The sequence below is a fragment of the Drosophila innubila genome (genome assembly GCF_004354385.1).
Source record: "Drosophila innubila isolate TH190305 chromosome 3L unlocalized genomic scaffold, UK_Dinn_1.0 0_D_3L, whole genome shotgun sequence".
NCBI lineage: Eukaryota > Metazoa > Arthropoda > Insecta > Diptera > Drosophilidae > Drosophila > Drosophila innubila.
This window is the reverse complement of record NW_022995376.1, coordinates 19,342,397-19,362,200: the sequence shown is the minus strand read 5'-3', so window position 1 is coordinate 19,362,200 and position 19,804 is coordinate 19,342,397. Positions and strand designations below refer to the sequence as shown.

At 36.0% G+C, this 19,804-nt stretch overlaps 4 protein-coding genes across 9 annotated transcripts; 3 read left to right on the top strand and 1 right to left on the bottom strand.

The window, feature by feature from the left end:
• Nucleotides 1–89: 89 nt before the first annotated feature.
• LOC117788856 (E3 ubiquitin-protein ligase Nedd-4) lies at nucleotides 90–14,081 on the top strand. 6 transcript variants are annotated; one of them, XM_034627758.1, is made up of 19 exons: nucleotides 90–284; nucleotides 1,059–1,247; nucleotides 7,177–7,259; nucleotides 7,329–7,410; nucleotides 7,683–7,721; nucleotides 7,781–7,950; nucleotides 8,422–8,569; nucleotides 8,639–8,763; nucleotides 8,827–8,926; nucleotides 9,762–9,934; nucleotides 10,436–10,664; nucleotides 11,586–11,690; nucleotides 11,845–12,082; nucleotides 12,147–12,271; nucleotides 12,337–12,478; nucleotides 12,535–12,691; nucleotides 12,893–13,186; nucleotides 13,245–13,643; nucleotides 13,705–14,081. In XM_034627758.1, exons 2-19 carry the CDS (start codon nucleotides 1,080–1,082, stop codon nucleotides 13,805–13,807), a joined length of 2,880 nt encoding a protein of 959 aa, XP_034483649.1. In that variant the 5' UTR covers nucleotides 90–284; nucleotides 1,059–1,079; the 3' UTR covers nucleotides 13,808–14,081. The 6 variants fall into 6 exon arrangements, with proteins under 6 accessions (XP_034483649.1, XP_034483652.1, XP_034483650.1 ...); XM_034627759.1 differs by lacking the exons at nucleotides 90–284; nucleotides 1,059–1,247 and adding exons at nucleotides 2,787–2,943; nucleotides 3,690–3,834; XM_034627760.1 differs by lacking the exons at nucleotides 90–284; nucleotides 1,059–1,247 and adding an exon at nucleotides 3,201–3,834.
• A 914-nt stretch (nucleotides 14,082–14,995) lies between these two features.
• Nucleotides 14,996–15,959, bottom strand: LOC117788857 (serine protease 1-like). Its single transcript, XM_034627765.1, has 2 exons — nucleotides 15,671–15,959; nucleotides 14,996–15,615 (listed from the first exon to the last, which is right to left on the bottom strand). Exons 1-2 carry the CDS (start codon nucleotides 15,934–15,936, stop codon nucleotides 15,054–15,056), a joined length of 828 nt encoding a protein of 275 aa, XP_034483656.1. The 5' UTR covers nucleotides 15,937–15,959; the 3' UTR covers nucleotides 14,996–15,053.
• Nucleotides 15,960–17,012: 1,053 nt separating this feature from the next.
• LOC117788858 (serine protease 1-like) lies at nucleotides 17,013–17,896 on the top strand. Its single transcript, XM_034627766.1, has one exon. The coding sequence runs from the start codon at nucleotides 17,050–17,052 to the stop codon at nucleotides 17,839–17,841; it is 792 nt and encodes a 263-aa protein (XP_034483657.1). The 5' UTR covers nucleotides 17,013–17,049; the 3' UTR covers nucleotides 17,842–17,896.
• A 609-nt stretch (nucleotides 17,897–18,505) lies between these two features.
• LOC117789187 (serine protease 3-like) lies at nucleotides 18,506–19,388 on the top strand. The gene has a single exon (XM_034628270.1). The coding sequence runs from the start codon at nucleotides 18,525–18,527 to the stop codon at nucleotides 19,320–19,322; it is 798 nt and encodes a 265-aa protein (XP_034484161.1). The 5' UTR covers nucleotides 18,506–18,524; the 3' UTR covers nucleotides 19,323–19,388.
• The last annotated feature ends 416 nt before the right edge of the window (nucleotides 19,389–19,804 follow it).

Sequence of the window (19,804 nt, the reverse complement as noted above, 5' to 3'; positions counted from 1 at the left end):
CGGCCGCAAAACTCAGTAATTATTTCGTGATTTTTAGACAAAAATCATCTCTGTTTGACGTGTTGCACTAAAATAGTAATCGGGCAATTTATCGGATTTAGTTAGTTGTCGGATTTCGTCGGTCGTGTTGTGTTGCAAAAGTTTGTTTTAAGTGTTTTACGTTTTATTGTACGAAAACGATCAATTTACTTTATATATAAATCAAAAGATGTAAGCGGAATTAAAAGTTGACACGCGTATAAATCGAATCCAAAGCGTATCGTGTACTTGGCATTCTGAGAAGTGTACGTGACAAAGAATTTTCCTCCAGTATCATTTACACATACATTATAGTATATATGTAAATGCATGAAATTACATATACATATACATTTTATAGTAGAACAATTTACTTTAAAATACAGCATAAATCAAAATAATTTATCGTGTCAGTGCTCATAGCAATGATTGTGGCTTGTCTGTATGTGTGTGTGTGTGTGTGATTATAAAGAATTAAAACAAAGATAAATTGCTAATGTCGGGAGTATTTTCCTATGACGAAAGCCGGCCAGGTCGGCACATCGTTGAACTTTTTGCGCTTGGTTAATTACTTCATTTAATGCATTGCTTGCTTTAAGTATTTTATGCTCGCCCACACACACACATAATTATCTACACAAAAAGCAGCATATAAACATTTAAAATACAGTTAGACAAATAGTTTTTTTTTTAAAGAAAAAAAATATCCCTTTGGTTGATTAATATTTATCTTTTTTCAAGTTACTATAGTTAAAAAATAACTGTTTTATATAAAACTAAAAAAACAGATTATGTATTTTATTCTCAGTCAGTACAATTACTTGACCAACTGTATGTATTGTGTATAGTTACAGAGAAGAGAAGAGCAAGTACCGTTAGTTCTCTAGGCCTTTGTTGTCTGTCTGCTGTCATTTATTTGGCCTTGTGTTACACACAGCTTCGCACTCAGTTATTGTCACCTTTTGTTATTGTTGCTATTGCTGCTGAAGCACTTTCTTGTCTGTGACTTTGTTGTTAAAATTGCTACGTTTCCGTTACAGCTTGGAGGCAGGCAGCAGAAAATGTCAGCACGCAGCAGCAGCAATGCTGTGGCCACATCCTCGTCAGCGGGCGATGTGCCACGCCCACCACCACGTCGTCGTGCCGCATCAGTTGCCGGCCAACAACAACCGCAACAACGCCTGGATTACAACAACGGACACGCGCCACGTAGATCGTTGGCCGCTGTGGTGAGTCGACCGGATAATCGAATTTGTGGACAAGGGGACAAGGGGGTGGGTGGGCTCCGGTTTTGGGTGGTGCACTTTCTTATCAAAGTCTTGCTGTTTTTTTTTTATGGTTTTTCCCCCAGTCAATCTAATCGTAGCCGGCCATAGAAATAAGATGAAAAAACAGCTGCAACTGAAATAAACTGTTTGGATTGGATGTTTTTTTAAATAGGTTTTTAAATGTGAGAATTTTGGCTGAATCTATAGTTAGCGTAGTGCTTTATTTATTTAAATGTAAGCATTTCTACCTTATACAAATGAAAGCCAGCTGCATACATTTTTTTTATTTGACTGCTTCCAGGTTTGGAGATAACGATTTCGCCTGATAAGCGTATCTAAAAGTGCGATTATAATATTCCAGATCTTAGAGAAGCACGTTTGTACTTAATGGGCTGCTGGGTAATGCCAACACGTCTGTCGGGTTATTTGCCTGGAAATTGGTTTTTCATTCGCTCAACTTAATAAATAAATAAACAACTTAATAATAATAATAAACATAGACAGCGAGCTAAACACTTCAGGCACAACGTTTTCAATATCATACATTTTTTTTGTTGTATTTCTATTCTTAAGTTTGGAAAAGGAGCAAAGATCTCTTGAGAATTCATCTGGTAATTGAATTTATCAACAGCAATCGTCAGCTCTTCAATGTGCGTAATTTGCGCCCTCAATGAATTGAGTGATTTCAAGTTATTTGCTTAACTCATTCAACACTGCGAGGCAGCTGCTTTTTATCTTCATTAGTGCGCTTGTGTTAAACGCTGTCGCTGTCAGCGTCGCCGTCGTCGCTGTCGCTGTCGACGTCACTAACTTAACAGACGGGGAGCAGCCGCCCGCAAAACTTAACAAGTTACATTTTGCGCGTACTTTTATTAAAAGGGGAAATGAGTTTTAAAATTGTGAAAGCAAGAGTTTTTTTTTACTCGCACTTAATGGGCACTGCTTAATAATCTATAAAACGTCACAATTAACGTTACACCTGCTTGCAAATAAGTAGGATACGAGTTAATGCTTATACATAGCATAATGTCGCTAACAATAGTGTTAATCATATGTGGCTGACACATTTTTAGCTTTGATTGGGCTTAATATTTGAGCTACGAATTACATTACTCAGAAAATACTTACATATGTATGTATGTATGCAAGTAAATGCTTCAAAACATATGTTTTTGTTTTGGTTGCTTTGGCCACTTGTTCGTTGAGCAGCTGCCAAGGCTGCCAGATGTGCTGGGGCTTAGAAATTTCGCGCACACAGAAAATGCTTTGCACATCTGCGGGGGGGAGTAACGTCTTTAAATTGTATACCTATGATATACCTGCTAATTAACAATTGCTGAATCAGTATTCTATCTTTAACATTAGGAAAAATTTAAAAATTTTTTTTAATTTTCTTAGTTACACTTGTTAGTTGTACTTGTTGCCAGATCGTAAAATTTTGCAGGGTGGCAACCTTTAGACCGAGTGGCAACCTTCCACACCAGTGCTGCCAAGTTTTTAAGGAGAACAATAGTTTAGTGTAGCTTTAAACGCGAGAGCTCCCGTTACGTGCGACGGCAGCCGTCGTGTTGTTGTTTGTATTATTTGTTGTTGTACAAATACAACCAGAAAAAAAGTGGCAAAGACTGACGTAGAACATGTTTCTGCAATAGTGTTGGTGTGTTGTTGTTATTGTTTCTATAGCTGCTTTTGCGCTCTGGCTGTTAATGAGAGATAAATAAATGAATAATTGAATTATGTACACACATATAACAAAATATAAATGCCGCGTGCGTTTGGAATTTTATTATACACAATTGTGTGAAAATGTGTTAATTATATAAAATATCCGTGCGTATATATTTGTGCAAATGCATATATGTACCATACAAATAAATACCTTATTTCTATATATAAATGTGTACAGAAAAGCAACAGTCAGTCAAACAGGCAGGCCAACCTTTTGCCGTTGTCGTTGTCGTTGTGGTCTGTCGTATTTGTTGTCGTTGTCGTTGTCGTGAGCTAAGAATCAACGTCGCAATGTGAAAACAAGATTCGCCATCGCGCATTACTGTGGTTCCCGTTCTCCGCGATTTGGATTCGTTATGCTCTTTTGAGGTTTTCATTAGTCATACAGGCCAAAAAGTTTCACATATTTATGTATATTTCCCTTTGATGTGGCTTGCAGACCTATATATAATAAAATGAAACTAAAAATAAACAAACTGTAAAACCTCTTCTGATTTGAACATTCTCAGCATAAAAGCGAAAAAGCAATGAAAATAGCAAATAAAAGAACATTAGTGCGCCAAAAAAGTTAAAAGCCAATAAATAAATTTTGTTGGGCATCTCGTTCAATGCAGTTTAAACCAAATCTCTGTTTGTTCAACGAATAATCCTCAATACATGTTTATTGCATTATAGTTAAGAGGCGTGCATTAATTAACACAAACCGGGCAACAGAAAATAAAGTAAACAAAATACATTGATCAATATAAAAATGGCTGAATCAACAACAACAACTACTACTCCTGAAGATGGTCAAATTCATGGCTACAACAATAGTGATGTAAGTTATCGCGATCAGTAACTTACGCACTCTCCCTCTCTCTCTCTTTCTCCCTCTCCAATTCTGCCTCTCCCATTTAAAGTTTTTAAACCTACTCACGCTTTAAGCTCTAATCTCTCCCATTTCACAGTCGTTGCAATTGGTTCAACATTTCTCGTTAATGATAAGTATTCAAGTTTTTTTTAACGGCAGAACAATAGTTCCCCTCCCTTTTTTTTTAATAAGATAATTGACAATTAATTGTAATTAATTCAATCTTGTTAGGTAAACATGTAAAAAGGAGTTTATGAACTTTAAAATTACCTTAATTTTTCAATGTGATGATCAACACAATAGCACAAGCTGATCTTTTCAATGTCGATTATTCTATTTTTACGGGAATCCCATACTACATACAATATCTTATATTGTATAAGAAACGTGTAATCATATCGGAAACAACTAAACCTGTTTTAAACTCGTCTTTTTCGTTAATTATTTATATTGGTTTGTGCCTTAAATTGTTTTGGCCTGCATACCAGTAACAAATAACTTTAGAAGAAGCTTTGGTTACACATCTTGCAATTGTCATGATTATAATTATTAATTCAAACTAATTAAATCTGTGTGTACTTACACTTTTGTAATGATTCTGAAGATTTAAAGTTTAATCAACCCTTGTGTTCATATATTTTTCTACTTAGTATTATGATTTTTCTTCCCCATCTCGCACTTTGTAAGCAAGTTTTATTTATAGATTTTTACTCAACTGGAAATGTTTCTCGATTTTTAATTTCACAAGTCTTAAAGTCCCCTTAATATGAATTATGTTCAGTGGACGCTCATATTTTACAGAACATTAGATAACGGATAAGGACTTAAAAAGTTGTACAGCTTATGTTTTAATATAAATGAACTTAAACTTTCCAGTTTATGAACTGCGTATTAAATGTTGACATGTGTATGAGAAAAGCCAATGGAAAATGTGGCAATTTAATCAGTTAACCCCGAACACATGAGCTCTGTTGGCAATCCATCAAAGAGGCAGCTAAATTTGTGTAATGCATTTGCATTGACATTTGGATGAGCGCAAAAAATCAATTAAATCAATTTAGTTAATGATATGTAACTTTGGTCATTGGGTTTATTAGTATACTTACTATAAAGTTCTATTTTTTGTCTCTATTTTACTACGAATTACAAAGACGTCTGATCTGAAGATAAAAATCACACTTGTGTCTAACACCTTGAGTTAAATTTGAAATTAAACTACCAACAATCGTCACTTATCAGCATTCGAAATGATTATTCATACATACATTTTTGTATGTTACTATTCAGCTACAACAAGGGAAAAAGCCATGAGACTGCACCTCGAATGTCACATGTTAAAAGTCAACTACTTCAAAATGAAAACTATAGCGTTCTCTCTGATAATGAAAGTGCGATAATCGCGTTGATTTTCGTCTAGCAATGTTATTATTGTTGTTTCTATTAAAATCGAAAGCGATTCTTTAGAGAGAAATTAAGCAAGCACAATACATTTAACGGCTAAAAATCAATTAAATGTAGCCACAATTGAGCTTAATGTCACGACTGTCAAGGTCTGCGGATATTCTTAAGTCAACAAGGCACAACTATTTATTGATTGACTGTTTAACTTGTTTAATCGGGTTTTTGGGGCAAACAGCTGATGCATTCTTGGCCACAATTGCGTTGTGCGACATGTTAATTGACCAGACTGTAATTAAATGTAATATAGCTTTGAGTCAGCTGTTTTGCAAAAATTGAAATACACTCGTTTATTGAAAAAGTTAGGAGCGAGGGAAACCGCAAGCGTTTTAATATGGTAACTGCTGAAAATCAATACAACAAGTTCATGGAAAGTCCACCATAGGGTTTGTTGAAAATGAACAAATGTAGAAAACATGTACATTGTACAATGTACATACCACACGTCTTGTCGTATTATTTGCTGGGAACTGTCGGGCATGGGGTCAGAACTTTGCCGGCTAATCGTTTTCCCTTAATAAACTGTTGTGAATGTGGTAAAACAATTAAATGAGCTCAATCATTAGTTGAAATCTTATTAGCATTTGGCATTCTAAAAATATATAAAATATAAAGTAAAAGATTTATTATGTACTTTAATGAAGATAAAAAGACAAAAAAAGGGCTACAAATAGTGTGAATATTTACCGACGGATGATTTATTACATATTTTGGCATTCTTGTTCTATAATAATATGTAAACAAAAAGGTTTGTTATATGTTTATGTATGTATGTAGATACAAAGGCAAATGTTGGTATTTTCGTCCATTAAATGGCGACAAGGAGGCGACTCTGCTTTTCATGGCTCCCATTTGCCTACTTTTTATATGTTATGGAGAGCAAAAACATTCTTATTTCATTTTATTGTTCTGCGATTAAATACTTATGTGTACAACTAATGAATACAGAATTCCACTTTGTAGCAACTTAAAAAGTAAAGTGCTGGGTACTTTTTCTTATAATTGCAATTGAGTGAACGGCAAGACTCCTTAAGTTTTCTTTTCACTTGGGTCAAGGTCATTAAATAATGTAAGTGCGAAGGAAATTGTAAGCAAAGGGCATATTGTTGTGACCCACAGAACATCTTATATTTCAGCATTAAAATGCATAAATTAGTCACAGCCAGCATCAACAACGTTGCGTATGCGTAATCACTGGCATTAAGCATACGCAGCTTATGGCCAGCAGCAGTTTATGTGCCGCTGTGACTTGTGTATGTGTCATATAATGATACATATTTATGTACATATACATATATAGAAATGTGTGCTTATATACTTTGACATTTAAAGGCCCATAGATAAGGTTTTAGCTTAGCTTAAGATTTTGTGAAAGTTGTCTTTGCACCAAAACACATCAAATAGGTCATAATTAATTTGTTTACTAAGCGGAAAAGAACAAAAAAAAGGACAGTAAAGGAATTACATTGATTAAAGGTACTAGACTTTTATTTTATAACTTTTTTATATTCAATTTTTCATATAACAAAGCTAAAAAGAATATAGAGAGGCTTGACTGTATACATTTACTTTTGGAAAAGTCGAAATAGATACATTTTCCCTTTAGGGCACTGAGCTCATCTGTTTAAAAAGGAAAACTGTCAACATTTGTGTGTTGAGTATCAGGATTTTGTCTTAGCCATTTCAGAGCTGAAAACAAAAAGAAGAAGAGCTGTGTTTTTTTTTCTTTCCACTGATGCGTAGTTATTGTAGCTACTGTAACGAGCATTTGCTTGGATTATAACAGCTGCTGACGACCGTTGGTTATCTTGCACTTTGTACTTATGTAAGAAATTCTACTTTATTTTGCAGAACGACACTGGCGATTCGTGTCATTTGCGCGTTGTTGTGCTTGGTGGCAAGTCCTTGGCCAAAAAGGATATATTTGGCGCCAGGTAAGTGTTTTAAATAATACCTTGCAATGTTCCTAGTAATTGAAATTTATTATCTAATGCAATTAACAGTGATCCATATGTCAGAATCGATTTGAATACAATCAACGGAGACATAAATATTGACTCGGTTTTAACTAAAACTAAAAAGAAGGTAAATACAAAAGCCAGGGATTGCTTATCTTATCAGTAGTTGGATAATTCCATGCACTTTCAATATTGGGCTTGTACATTTTTCGAGACTAATCCATTTTGAGAAAATGCTGGAAATGAGTAATAAATGTCTTGAGGATGAATTAGTCATAACTACGATAATTACGAGTATCTTATCGTTGAGGGAACTAAATGTCAAAGCATTTATTATTGGGTTTGGAATTGCTTTTTGTTCTATTTTTTAACATTTGAACTTTGTTTTGATTTTTTTAGACATTGAATCCATCTTGGAACGAGGAGTTCATATTCAGAGTAAGTCACCATTATTTAATTAGTCAAATCCACAAATAAACTTTAATTTTTGACCTTAGGTTAAACCGTCTGAGCATAAGCTTGTTTTTCAAGTATTTGACGAGAACCGTTTGACACGCGATGACTTTCTGGGCATGGTGGAGCTGACACTGGTGAATCTACCCACGGAGCAGGAGGGACGCACGATCGGATCCCAGAGTTATACGCTGCGTCCGCGCAGGTCAGTAGGGTATGTTTATTTGAGTTGCTGTTTGATTTTCTTAATTTAATTTCAGTTCATTTAAAAACTACAACATAAAAAAGAAAACAAAAAATGTATAGTAAAAAAAACAACAAATTAATATTCAAATGTAATCTGTTAATTAGTTAGTAACAAATCACCAGAAACTAAAGCTTTTACACAATTTTCTGTGTATATATTATAAACATAACTATTACTTGTTGTTGTCCAACGTAATGTTTTTCTTTTCGCATCTCAATCCGACTCTAGATTTGCTTATTATTTGATTTTAAGGCTTTGTGTAATTTATTTATTTATATATTTGTTTTTTTTTGGTAATTATGAGAATGTGTATAAGTATTTGTCAGTCTGTGTGTGTGCTTTGTGGTGTTGGTGGTGTTTCTGTCGCGCATTTGTTGGCCTTCAACAGTTGTTATTCATTAACATTTATCCAATGCTCTATTTTTCCTACAAATATAGCGCTAAATCACGCATCAAGGGTACACTGGAGATATACCATGCCTTTATACGCGAAACACGCGAACCAAGCGAACCGTCGAGCAACAACAGCGATGGCGAATGGGAGCATGTGGAGGCTACAAATGCGGGTGAAGTGTCCTCACAGCCGGTAAGAAGATGACGCTACAAATTAATCATAAAAGAACTTGATTAACTGATCGCTGTATCTATTCTGTAGCATCCCTTTCCTAGCGGTGGTAATGATGCCTTGCCTGCTGGCTGGGAGGAGCGACAGGATGCAAATGGACGCACATATTATGTGAATCACACAGCGCGTACAACGCAATGGGAGAGGCCAACCATGTAAGCAAATTGAATCTATTCCCAAAATGTCTATAATTAATTACATATGCAACTCGATAACAGCTTGACAAGCAACAACAGCCAAAACGTTGATCAACTGGCCTCAGATTTCCAAAGACGTTTTCACATTAGTGTGGATGAAACGGAACCAGGACGCGGGGCGGTAAGTGCAATTCCAACTTTTGATATGCAATCAAACTGCAAATACTTGAGTTTATGTAATAAAAATCACAAACAACAATTACTTTCAATATTACTACCATTTTTAAATTATACTTTTTATGTTGCATGTGTAATTAACAATTGCAAATTGACACAATTGTTATGCATGAACCTTATAATATACAAAATATTCATTGACTGGTGAAAAACAAACTCACACACACTGCACCTAACACACATGCACACACACAATCACGTCAAATATCATTTGTGAGCCTCGTAAATCCTATACAAAACTCAATTGATAAAACAGCGACTAAAAAACATTGCGAGATCAGAGCTTCGGATATCAAGTGAAGAAAGTAGCGATGCTGACGATGATGAGGTGGAGAATTCTTCAGCTGATATTGAGAATAACCAAGACAACTGTCTGCATTGTGGCGCAGTACACGATGAGCAAGAGCAGGACGTGGCAGAGGAGGTGGAAGTAAAGCAGGAGGTTGAGGAGCATGAATCAGGCATATACAATGCTCAAAACTGTGATATACTCGACTGCAACTTGTATCTTCGGCGCATGTTTGTAATGCCAAACAATATCTGTATTATTTCTCAGCTCAATTTGATTCGCTTGATTCTCATTCTCACTTTAACTTGATGAAATATCAATTTATTTACAAGCTAGTCTTATTTGTAATTGACTATAAATGACATCTTCAACTTAAGGTAGTTAGAACCTGGGTCCGTCATTGTATATCACATAAGTTTATAATTTATTATTTATATATTTGACCATCTACCTATGTTTGCCCCTATATATACTTGTAATACACACTTAGGATGTAGAGGACAATAACAATACAACTCCAACGACAGCAACAACACCAACAATAATCTCACGCAATCAGTCACAAGCCTCAGTTAACACAACGAATAACAACAACAGCAATGATGATGGGGATGATGATGGCCAAACTGAGGTACACCCAACACAAATGGTGGATCATGCCAGGTTAATATACGTCACACTCTACGTTAGCACCTTATCCACAAGACCACAGTTCCCACGAGTCCAGTGAAGCCTCCTCTGTTTCGTTTGTTGTCCACATTCCTTTGCAAATGAATCTAATGATTAATTAAAACCATACCCGAGAAACCTTATTAAAAGACAAAATCCCCGATGTATCATTTTAAAAAAAATTTTTGAAAATAAATTATTCTTATTACTTTTATTTTTATTGTTAAACTTAAAAATAACTTAAATATTATTATAAAAATAATATGACATTTATAAAAAAAACTTGAAAATTAATTATTACTTGTTTTTATATGAATTACCAAAAATTCTCTTTTTATTGATAAAGTTTAACAAAAGAAAATTTATATTTAAAAAATTTTAATAATTACGTCATTGTTCTTGAATATTAATTTTAAATTTATGAGAGTTCCTCACGTCAGTGTATGTAGTCCCCCTAACTCTCCTAGAATTTTAATTTTTTGTTTTTAAATTTAGTTTTGTTTACAATTCACTGCGACATCCCAATGATCGTAGAGATCCAGAAATCTCAGCCACCAGTTTGCAAAATGATTTGCGACCGGTGCATGAAGCTCCCAGCGGTCTTGTTAATATGGCAATCACAAATCTCTTAACTCGACGCGCTGTTGATCACAGTTTGGGCCGCCATCAGTTGGACAACAGGCAGCAGCGACGACGCCAGATACAGCAGTTAAATAGACACTTGGTTAGCATACATAAATAAACAAAAAGAACAAACTTACACACTCACTAGACACTCCTTAGGTGTACAGTTAGAAACCATTTCACATCCCAGCATATTAACAAATGCATCTAATTGTTATTCACTGTAACTTGTTGCTTGTGTTCTCTGTGTTATGTCCTTGTAATTTATGTCAGCGACTAAAACATTAATATATAATAGATACTGCTGTTATTTGCTTTTGCTGTCAATTTAAATTTTCGTGATACTTTGTTGCTAATTGATAAATCACCTCCCAGATGTAAAACATATTTAGCCCATCCCAAACACTCTACCCAAAATGGTATTCTAATACCAAATTCGTAGCATTGCCATTTATTTAAATCAAAATTTGTATGCTTACATAAGTACACACATTAATCAAACCGTCGTCAAGTACAATATAAATTAGACAATCTTTTAAATTGTTGGCAAATTTTTGGATGGGCTTAATAAGGTCTCGTGTACCTGAGGAAGGGGTAAGCAAACTCAGGTCTATATTACAAAATTATCACACAATTTACACTCAAAACTAAGTCAACAATCTCGGGAGCAGCTAGAGTCTAATGTATGTTTCACCATTACAAAATTGTAGTATATTTTTTTGTGCATTTAACAAATTTACTTCACTGTATTTAACTAATCTTTAAACAATAAATTCTTTTAATTTGTGTTTGTGTATCATGCTGTAATATCAATCGCTTTGCACTAATAATGATTTGTGTTCTGCTTTAAGTTAATTTTTTTGTTTATATATAAAGGTTTCGTATTTTGCAAAATTGATTATAATTTTGAAATCCATTTCTGTTTCTGTTTCTTCCGATTGCAATAAAAACAAATATATAAACAAACAACAAAACATAACATAACGCAATTATAAATGCATCCAAATATCAAAAAAATTAGAGTGAAGACACCGATCACACAGACAGCCACAATCCCTCAGAGATCTCAGCTCCGTCCACACGACGAAATTCCGAGGAAGACAACGCGGCTGTGCCTACGGATCAAGTAATGTGTTCATTCCATATTCAAATTGCACACAAATGATGATATTATTTATGCATGTGCTTTTAGATACCAACAATAACTATACGCTGAATTTACCTAACTGAAATTCCTGTTAAATGAAAAATAAATTATATAATTTTATTTTCGCTTTCAGACCGCAGTCAATGAGGAGGAAGCATTACCACCGCGCTGGTCCATGCAGGTGGCGCCCAATGGACGTACGTTCTTTATCGATCATGAAGCACGCCGCACCACTTGGATTGATCCACGCAATGGTCGCGCCAGTCCAATGCCAAATCAAACACGTCGCGTTGAGGATGACCTGGGACCTCTGCCCGAGGGTTGGGAGGAACGCGTACACACGGATGGTCGCGTGTTCTACATAGATCACAGTAAATAATGCCCAAAAATTGCATTACACTGAAGTTATTAATTTCTGATTAATTTCATTCCTAGATACGCGCACCACACAGTGGGAGGATCCACGCTTGTCAAATCCAAATATTGCCGGACAGGCGGTTCCATATTCGCGAGATTACAAACAGAAATATGAGTATTTCAAGAGTCATATTAGAAAGCCTGTAAGCATTACCCAAGCCTCCCGTTCTGCACCCAACTAATCTATTATATTATATAAATGTTGCAGACAAATGTACCAAATAAATTTGAGATACGTATTCGCCGAACATCGATATTGGAGGATTCGTATAGAATTATTAGTTCGGTGACTAAAACCGATTTACTAAAGACTAAATTATGGGTAGAATTTGAAGGAGAAACGGGCTTAGGTAAGTTACCAATCCAATTGTATATCAAGATGTTTTTCTATCGATTTATCTTTCAGATTATGGTGGCCTTGCTAGGGAATGGTTCTACTTGCTATCCAAAGAAATGTTTAATCCATATTATGGACTCTTTGAGTACTCAGCTATGGATAACTACACCTTGCAAATTAACAATGGCAGCGGTTTGTGTAACGAGGAACATTTAAGTTACTTCAAGTAAGTTTTGAGACCGTCTAACCTGCTATATAAAATTATATTTAAAAAAAACATTCATAAGAATTGAATTATTTAAAATTTTAAATATAAATTAGATTTAAAAAAAACATGCATTCAATCAATATGTTTATTAATGCTTAGCAATTGGATATAAGATAATACAAATTAATAATATTAATTAATATATATTTTTTGTTTTAGATTTATTGGACGCATTGCGGGCATGGCTGTTTATCATGGCAAACTGTTGGATGCATTCTTTATACGTCCCTTTTATAAGATGATGCTACAAAAGCCAATTGATCTGAAGGATATGGAATCTGTGGATACGGAGTACTACAATTCATTGATGTGGATAAAGGAGAACGATCCTCGCATTCTGGAGTTGACATTCTGCCTGGATGAGGATGTGTTTGGTCAGAAAAGTCAGCATGAACTTAAGCCAGGTGGCGCGAACATTGATGTGACCAACGAAAACAAAGATGAATACATTAAGTATGTTTAAAAACGAATATTTAGCCATTGGTAGACATTAATTTAACGTTATTTTTAGACTTGTCATCGAGTGGCGTTTTGTGGCTCGTGTTAAGGATCAAATGACAGCCTTTCTGGATGGTTTTGGTTCAATAATACCCTTGAATTTGATCAAAATCTTTGACGAGCATGAGCTGGAGCTGCTCATGTGCGGCATACAGAATATCGATGTTAAGGATTGGCGTGAGAACACATTGTACAAGGGTGATTACCATATGAATCACATCATTATCCAATGGTTCTGGCGTGCGGTCCTTTCCTTCTCCAATGAGATGCGGTCGCGTCTGTTGCAGTTCGTAACAGGCACATCACGCGTGCCCATGAATGGTTTCAAGGAGCTTTACGGCTCAAACGGTCCGCAAATGTTTACAATTGAAAAATGGGGAACCCCCAACAATTTCCCCCGTGCACATACCTGGTAAGATATAATTAGACTAATCTAATCTGTAAAAGTGATAATAACAATTGAATTATTGCAGCTTTAATCGCTTGGACCTGCCACCCTATGAGGGCTATCTGCAGTTAAAGGACAAATTGATCAAGGCCATTGAGGGCAGTCAAGGATTTGCTGGCGTGGATTAATAACACTGGTCCTGTGTGCGACGGCGTTGGCAATGTGGGTGACAGCACTATGCTGTGGCAAACAGTTCAGCAGTTATATCAGGAGCAGCAACAACATCAACAACAACGACGACACACAACATCACAACAACAACGAGATAGAGACCATCAACTACAATTACAACTGCTGCAACAACGAAACCGCATTGCAAACACTTGGAACACCACCGCCAATCACTCGTGTACTTATTTGTTTGTCTGCTTTTGTATTATAATCATTTTTGCTAGTTTCGTACTGTTTCGTATGTATTTTTAACTTGGCGGCAGCACACACAGTTTAAAGGCCCGAGATCCACATTATATTTTAGTAGGAGCAGTCTATAAATGTCCATTAATAACTAAGGGTCGATAATAATTGTTTTGTGTTTTGCATGTTACCATTTGCCAACAATTGTAAAAAGTAGAATGACCTTACCACAACAATAACTATAACTATAACAAATGAATATGCATTGCCTGCGTTCATATAAGAATAAAACACATGGTCTAAATTAACTACAAACAAATATTCAAAAAAAAAAAATTATGTCTTATATGAAATTTTTTATAATTGTTATTTTTATGCGATATTCGTCTAGTTCTAAAACAACACACCCACAAAAACAAAGAGTTATGCATAACTGACATCTGATAAAGACCATTAAAAAATAACTTTTTTATTCTGTATAACTACGTATGTGTATTTACAAACAAATGATTAATGTTAAATGTGCATAAGTATCTCCAATTTTAAATGATAAAGTTAATAAATTACTAAACAAACAAAAATACTACTGAATCGCAAATCAAATTTATGTATATTGTTAAATTTAAATTATATAATGCATTCCAAATGTTTATTAAAGAAACGAAAAACAAAACAAATAACTGATGATATATCTAAAAAAAAAAAAACAATCTGAGCAAAGCCTATATAAAAACTGAACTTTAAAGTCAAATTATGATATAGAAAAAAAACTAACTGTTTCAAAGTGAGACAAATGCAAACAACATAAAAAAAATAAAAAATCCAAAGCAAAAAAATTATTTAAAAAAGAAATAGGCTGTGTTGTTGATGTAAAATGGGAGGGCTTAATTTTACCCCACTTAAGCGGACAACTGTTTAAAAGATTAGCTAGCTTTTATGAATTATTAAAAACAAAAGCAAAGTCATTTTTAGATGATTTTATTTAATGAAATTCCACGCGCATTAATATTGCGCATTAGTTTAGTGGTGGACGCCAGTGTGCTCCTTGATCCAGTCCAGGTAGCTGGTGACACGGGTGAAGGCAGCTGGGGACTTCTTCTCGCAACCGGCAGCGGAACCGAAGGAGGTCAGACCGATTTGCACCTTGTTGGACTCAAGGACCAATGGGCCACCAGAGTCGCCGTTGCATGTGGAGACAGAATCTGAGGTGGACACACAGACATTGGATGAACGGATGGTAAGGCCAAAAGTGCGCTGGCAGTCGGCGTTTGAGATGATCTTAAGGTGAGCGTACTGCAGATGGGAAGCAACAGCGTTGGAGGAGTCCGAGGTGCGGCCCCAGCCGGAAGCAATAGCCTCATCACCAGAGAAGGTGGAGTAGTGGGATTCAATCTTGGGCAGCTCAACAGGGCGAATGTCGTGGGTGTATTCCACACGTGGAATGCGGACGAGCGAGATGTCATTCAACAAAGTCCTGCTGTTCCAGCCATGATGGATGATGATTTTATCCTTGTTGACGGTGTGCTTAACGTGTGGGCGTGCACGAACAGTTCCTCCCAATTGAACGGTGACAGCGTCGACACTAGAAAAGGAGAGTAAAATTAGAAAGGATCATTCCTTCAAAGGCTCACACTTACCCATCTGTGCAGTGAGCGGCAGTCAAAACCCATTCGTTATTGAGCAGAGATCCACCACACCAGGCAGAACCCTTTCCAATATGCAGGGATAGTCCAACCTGATAGGGGAACTGACCTTCCTTGGCATCGTGACCGTTGGTAATACGACCATCGGGGCCATCCAAAACTGGCATATACACATTACGCAGCTCAACCTCCTCTGGAGCTCGCAGAGCGGATGCCGAGGCGTAGGCCAAAGCCAGAGCAAATACAACGAGTACCTTCATGTTTGATTCCTCTGAAGACTATAAGCCTAAACAAAATATCTACCGACTTTTATATAAATCGAGGCTAATCAATTCTTATTGCGGATGACGTCTAATATTTTCTGATCGGTCAATTGTTCAAGTGCTCTTGTAACTCTCACATCCTTATCGATTAAATTAAAAATTAATCTTAGTTCTTGTTTCAGCCCAAAAAGTTAAGATATGGCACACGTCAAAGTGAATATGCGTGATTGAGGACTGAAGAGATATCCTATCTTAATACAAATGTATTATCTAAATAAATATAATATTTGGAAAGTTTCCAAACATTTTACAGATTCCACGTTGCTTAAATGGGAAATTACGTAACCGTAATTCTTATCAGTCGATGCTTTTGCACAAAAGTGTGCAATAGCTTTAACTTGAACAAGAGCTTATCTAATGAGAAGGGTTCAGTCTGATTCGGTAATTCCCAGACGCCTTTTGAGTTCTGAATTCATTTCCGGGAACTTCAAGCTATTATGTTTCAAGTGCAGTCCATCTTAGAGTGCCAACGTTTTCCTAACCTTCAGTTATCAGTTAATGAAATACTTGAATACATAAAATAATTCCAAAATCTATAATTTAAGTCAATTAGAATCTTATATTCATAATATAACAACAAATTATCTACGACTCTACACTTTCATAATATATAAATAAATAAAAATATCAATTAATTCCTAAATCAGTTCCAATTTTACAGAAATCGAATCTTTTATATATTACATATAAAAAAAAACCTTATCTCTGAGTTTGCACGTTTTCCATCTCTCTAGTTAAAATAACGGTCATCATTTCAATGTTTAGATATAATTAAAATTATAATGTGCTTGCTAAAAATAAAATATCAATTAATTCTTAAATGTTTTTCTTGTGAAATCAAGGCATTTAATCAATTGTTAATGAAACTTGAAAATCATATATACTAACATATAGCACACGCCTATTTATTATCAGTTCATTTAGAGGGTCCGTCTTAAGAGATACTTTGATAAGATACTCGTACACTCGTGTGACGTTAGCAATTCATTGAGAGGTCTATAAAAATGATTGGTGCGTGGTTTGTGAATTCACAAGTTACGGATACGAATTATGAAGTTGTTTGTTGCATTGGCTGCCATTTTGGCTACTGCAGTGGCTGCTCCACTGGACGGTCGCATCACGCATGGCGAGAAGGCGCGTGAGGGTCAATTCCCCTACCAGGTTGGATTAAGCCTGAATATTGGCTCATCCGGTGCTTGGTGCGGCGGTACCTTGATTTCGGATCGTTGGATCGTTACTGCTGCTCATTGCACGGATAATGCTGATTCCGCAACCGTCTTTGTTGGCGCTATTGACATCAAGAAGGAGGAACCTGGACAGCAGCGCATCCATGTGGAGAAGAAAGACATCATTGTGCATGAGCATTGGGATCCTAGCCGTCTGATCAATGATATCTCTCTGATTAAGCTGCCTGCCAAACTGGAGTTCAACGATCGCGTGAGACCCGCCACTCTGCCCAAGAAGGATGGTCGCTACTCGACCTATGAAGGTGAAAAAGCCATTGCCTCCGGCTGGGGTCTCGACAGCGATAAAGCTTCCGCCGTCTCCCCTGTGCTCCTTTATGTTGAGATGCCCATCATGAAGCCCAGCACATGCAATACTTACTGGGCTGGTTTGATAACCGACGATGTCATCTGCATGAGCACCAAGGGCGGCAAATCCACCTGTAGTGGTGACTCTGGTGGCCCATTGGTCCACAAGGACAGAGATGTCAACTACCTGATTGGTGCCACATCTTTCGGTCTGTCTCTGGGCTGCGAGAAGGGATACCCAGCTGTCTTCACCAGAATCACCGCCTATCTGGATTGGATCGAGAAGCACAGCGGTGTGGTCAACAAGTAAACTGGAACTTTCAACATATGCGACTTTAATAAAATATGATTAATACTCAAGGAGATTTTATAACTTTTTTATTAGATTATGATCCTCAGAATACCACAATTCATTTTGATATCAACTTGGAGGTTACTATGAGAATCTGAAATTGTTATAATACACCACGATTTACTGATTGAATCTGAATCTCTAAAATTAGAGAAACAATTTCAACTTTTGAAGATAATTTTACATTATGATCAGTTTGAATGGAAACTTTATATCCTGGTATAAATATGTAGCATTTCTACATTTTCAACTATTTCAAGAGTTTTTCATATAATGGCAAAGTTTAATCCTGATATAATTGAAATTGCGGTAATTAAATTTTAAAACTTGACTTCAACTCGAGTTACGTGGAGAAATAAAATATTTCATACTGAATAGTATTGAATCAATATTACTCGTATGTTTTTTCTATGCATATTATTTTATTTTTGTTTAAAAAAGAGTCAATCTCAAATGTTAGATTATCTGAATACAATGCAATTCAATAGTGGGTATTAATTTTAAAGGGTTTCCATCTCAGCAGCTGCGATAAGATAGACCAACCAAGACAACAAATTGCGACGTATCTTTATTGTCGTATAGTTCATATAATAAAACACTATTCGCAAAGCAATTATTAATTCGTTAATTGAGTTATAAACATGAGGTTGTTGTTAGGAGTGACTCTACTAGTTGCTTTTCATATAGAACTGATTCAGTTTGTCTATGCAGAGAATCGTATAACAAACGGCGAGCTGGCCAAAAGTGGACAGTTTCCCTACCAAGTTGGCTTGAATATATCATTTGGTAATACAAGCACATGGTGTGGTGGCACTTTGATATCTCATCTATGGATTGTCACGGCTGCACACTGCGTGGATAAAGCAGAGAGAGCAACTGTTTATTTGGGTGCTATTAATATAACTAATAAATTTGAGACTGGTCAGAAGCGTTACCATGTGAATAAATCTAGCATTATAGTGCATGAGAACTGGACAATCAGCACTGTGGCCAATGACATAGCACTTATCGAACTACCCATCTTTATACCCTTCACCGATCGAGTGAGAGCAGCTTACATTCCGAGAAATTTAAACGGATCATATTCCTCCTATGAGCAGAAGACGGCCTACGCCTCAGGCTGGGGACGTGAGAGTGATAAATCCAGTTCAGTATCCGCCACTTTGCGGTTTGTCGCAATGCCAATCATGCAACACAGTCTCTGCAAAATGTATTGGGGCGGCGCACTCTCCGAGAAAATGATCTGCATGAGCACGAACAGCGGAAAATCCACTTGTCATGGCGACTCGGGAGGACCACTTGTCTACAAGGACAATGACACCAACTATTTAATTGGCATCACCTCATTTGGTCTCTCAATGGGCTGTGAAATTGGCTTCCCTTCAATATTCACAAGGATAACCAGTTATGTGGACTGGATACAACAACACACATCATAGATATTTAAAAACCCGCAAGATATACTCATTACCTCAAGTAAAGAAAAACTCAACCATTGATTTTTATTTTATGGTTTTTCAATTTTTTTTATTGTTCTTTTGTTTTGGGCTTTGAAATTTTTATTCGGTTTATCGAATAGCGAGCAAACGGGTGTTGTGAGTATTCACTTTCGGAACCAGCGTACCCAATGAAACCCCCAACAAATTTGCGCACTCCTCGAATGCCATTTTCGTTTTTTTTTCTATGTACAAAACTTAAAAGTTAAGAGGGGGAAAAATAAGATATTATTATTATTGTAATATTTATTACTTTTGCTGTTGACGTCGTTGTTGTTGTTATTCTTCTTATAGAGCTGCAGAAATTGGAGGAAAACGTGTTTTCTAAAATTTTTGCAACTTAAATAAGATTTTGTTTTCCAAATATGAATATGTATGTTTGTATTTGTTGTATGTGTGTAGATAGTATATAGCTTTTACTTTTT

Bases quoted from the DNA above. Each gene is read 5' to 3' on its own strand.
- LOC117788856 (XM_034627758.1), top strand. From the start codon at position 1,080: ATGTCAGCACGCAGCAGCAGCAATGCTGTGGCCACATCCTCGTCAGCG. The intron at 7,411-7,682 runs GTAAATACAAAA...TGATTTTTTTAG, and splicing joins TAACTAAAACTAAAAAGAAG to ACATTGAATCCATCTTGGAA. The intron at 11,691-11,844 runs GTAATGTGTTCA...TTTCGCTTTCAG, and splicing joins CGGCTGTGCCTACGGATCAA to ACCGCAGTCAATGAGGAGGA.
- LOC117788858 (XM_034627766.1), top strand. From the start codon at position 17,050: ATGAAGTTGTTTGTTGCATTGGCTGCCATTTTGGCTACTGCAGTGGCT.
- LOC117788857 (XM_034627765.1), bottom strand. From the start codon at position 15,936: ATGAAGGTACTCGTTGTATTTGCTCTGGCTTTGGCCTACGCCTCGGCA. The intron at 15,616-15,670 runs GTAAGTGTGAGC...CTCCTTTTCTAG, and splicing joins GCCGCTCACTGCACAGATGG to TGTCGACGCTGTCACCGTTC.
- LOC117789187 (XM_034628270.1), top strand. From the start codon at position 18,525: ATGAGGTTGTTGTTAGGAGTGACTCTACTAGTTGCTTTTCATATAGAA.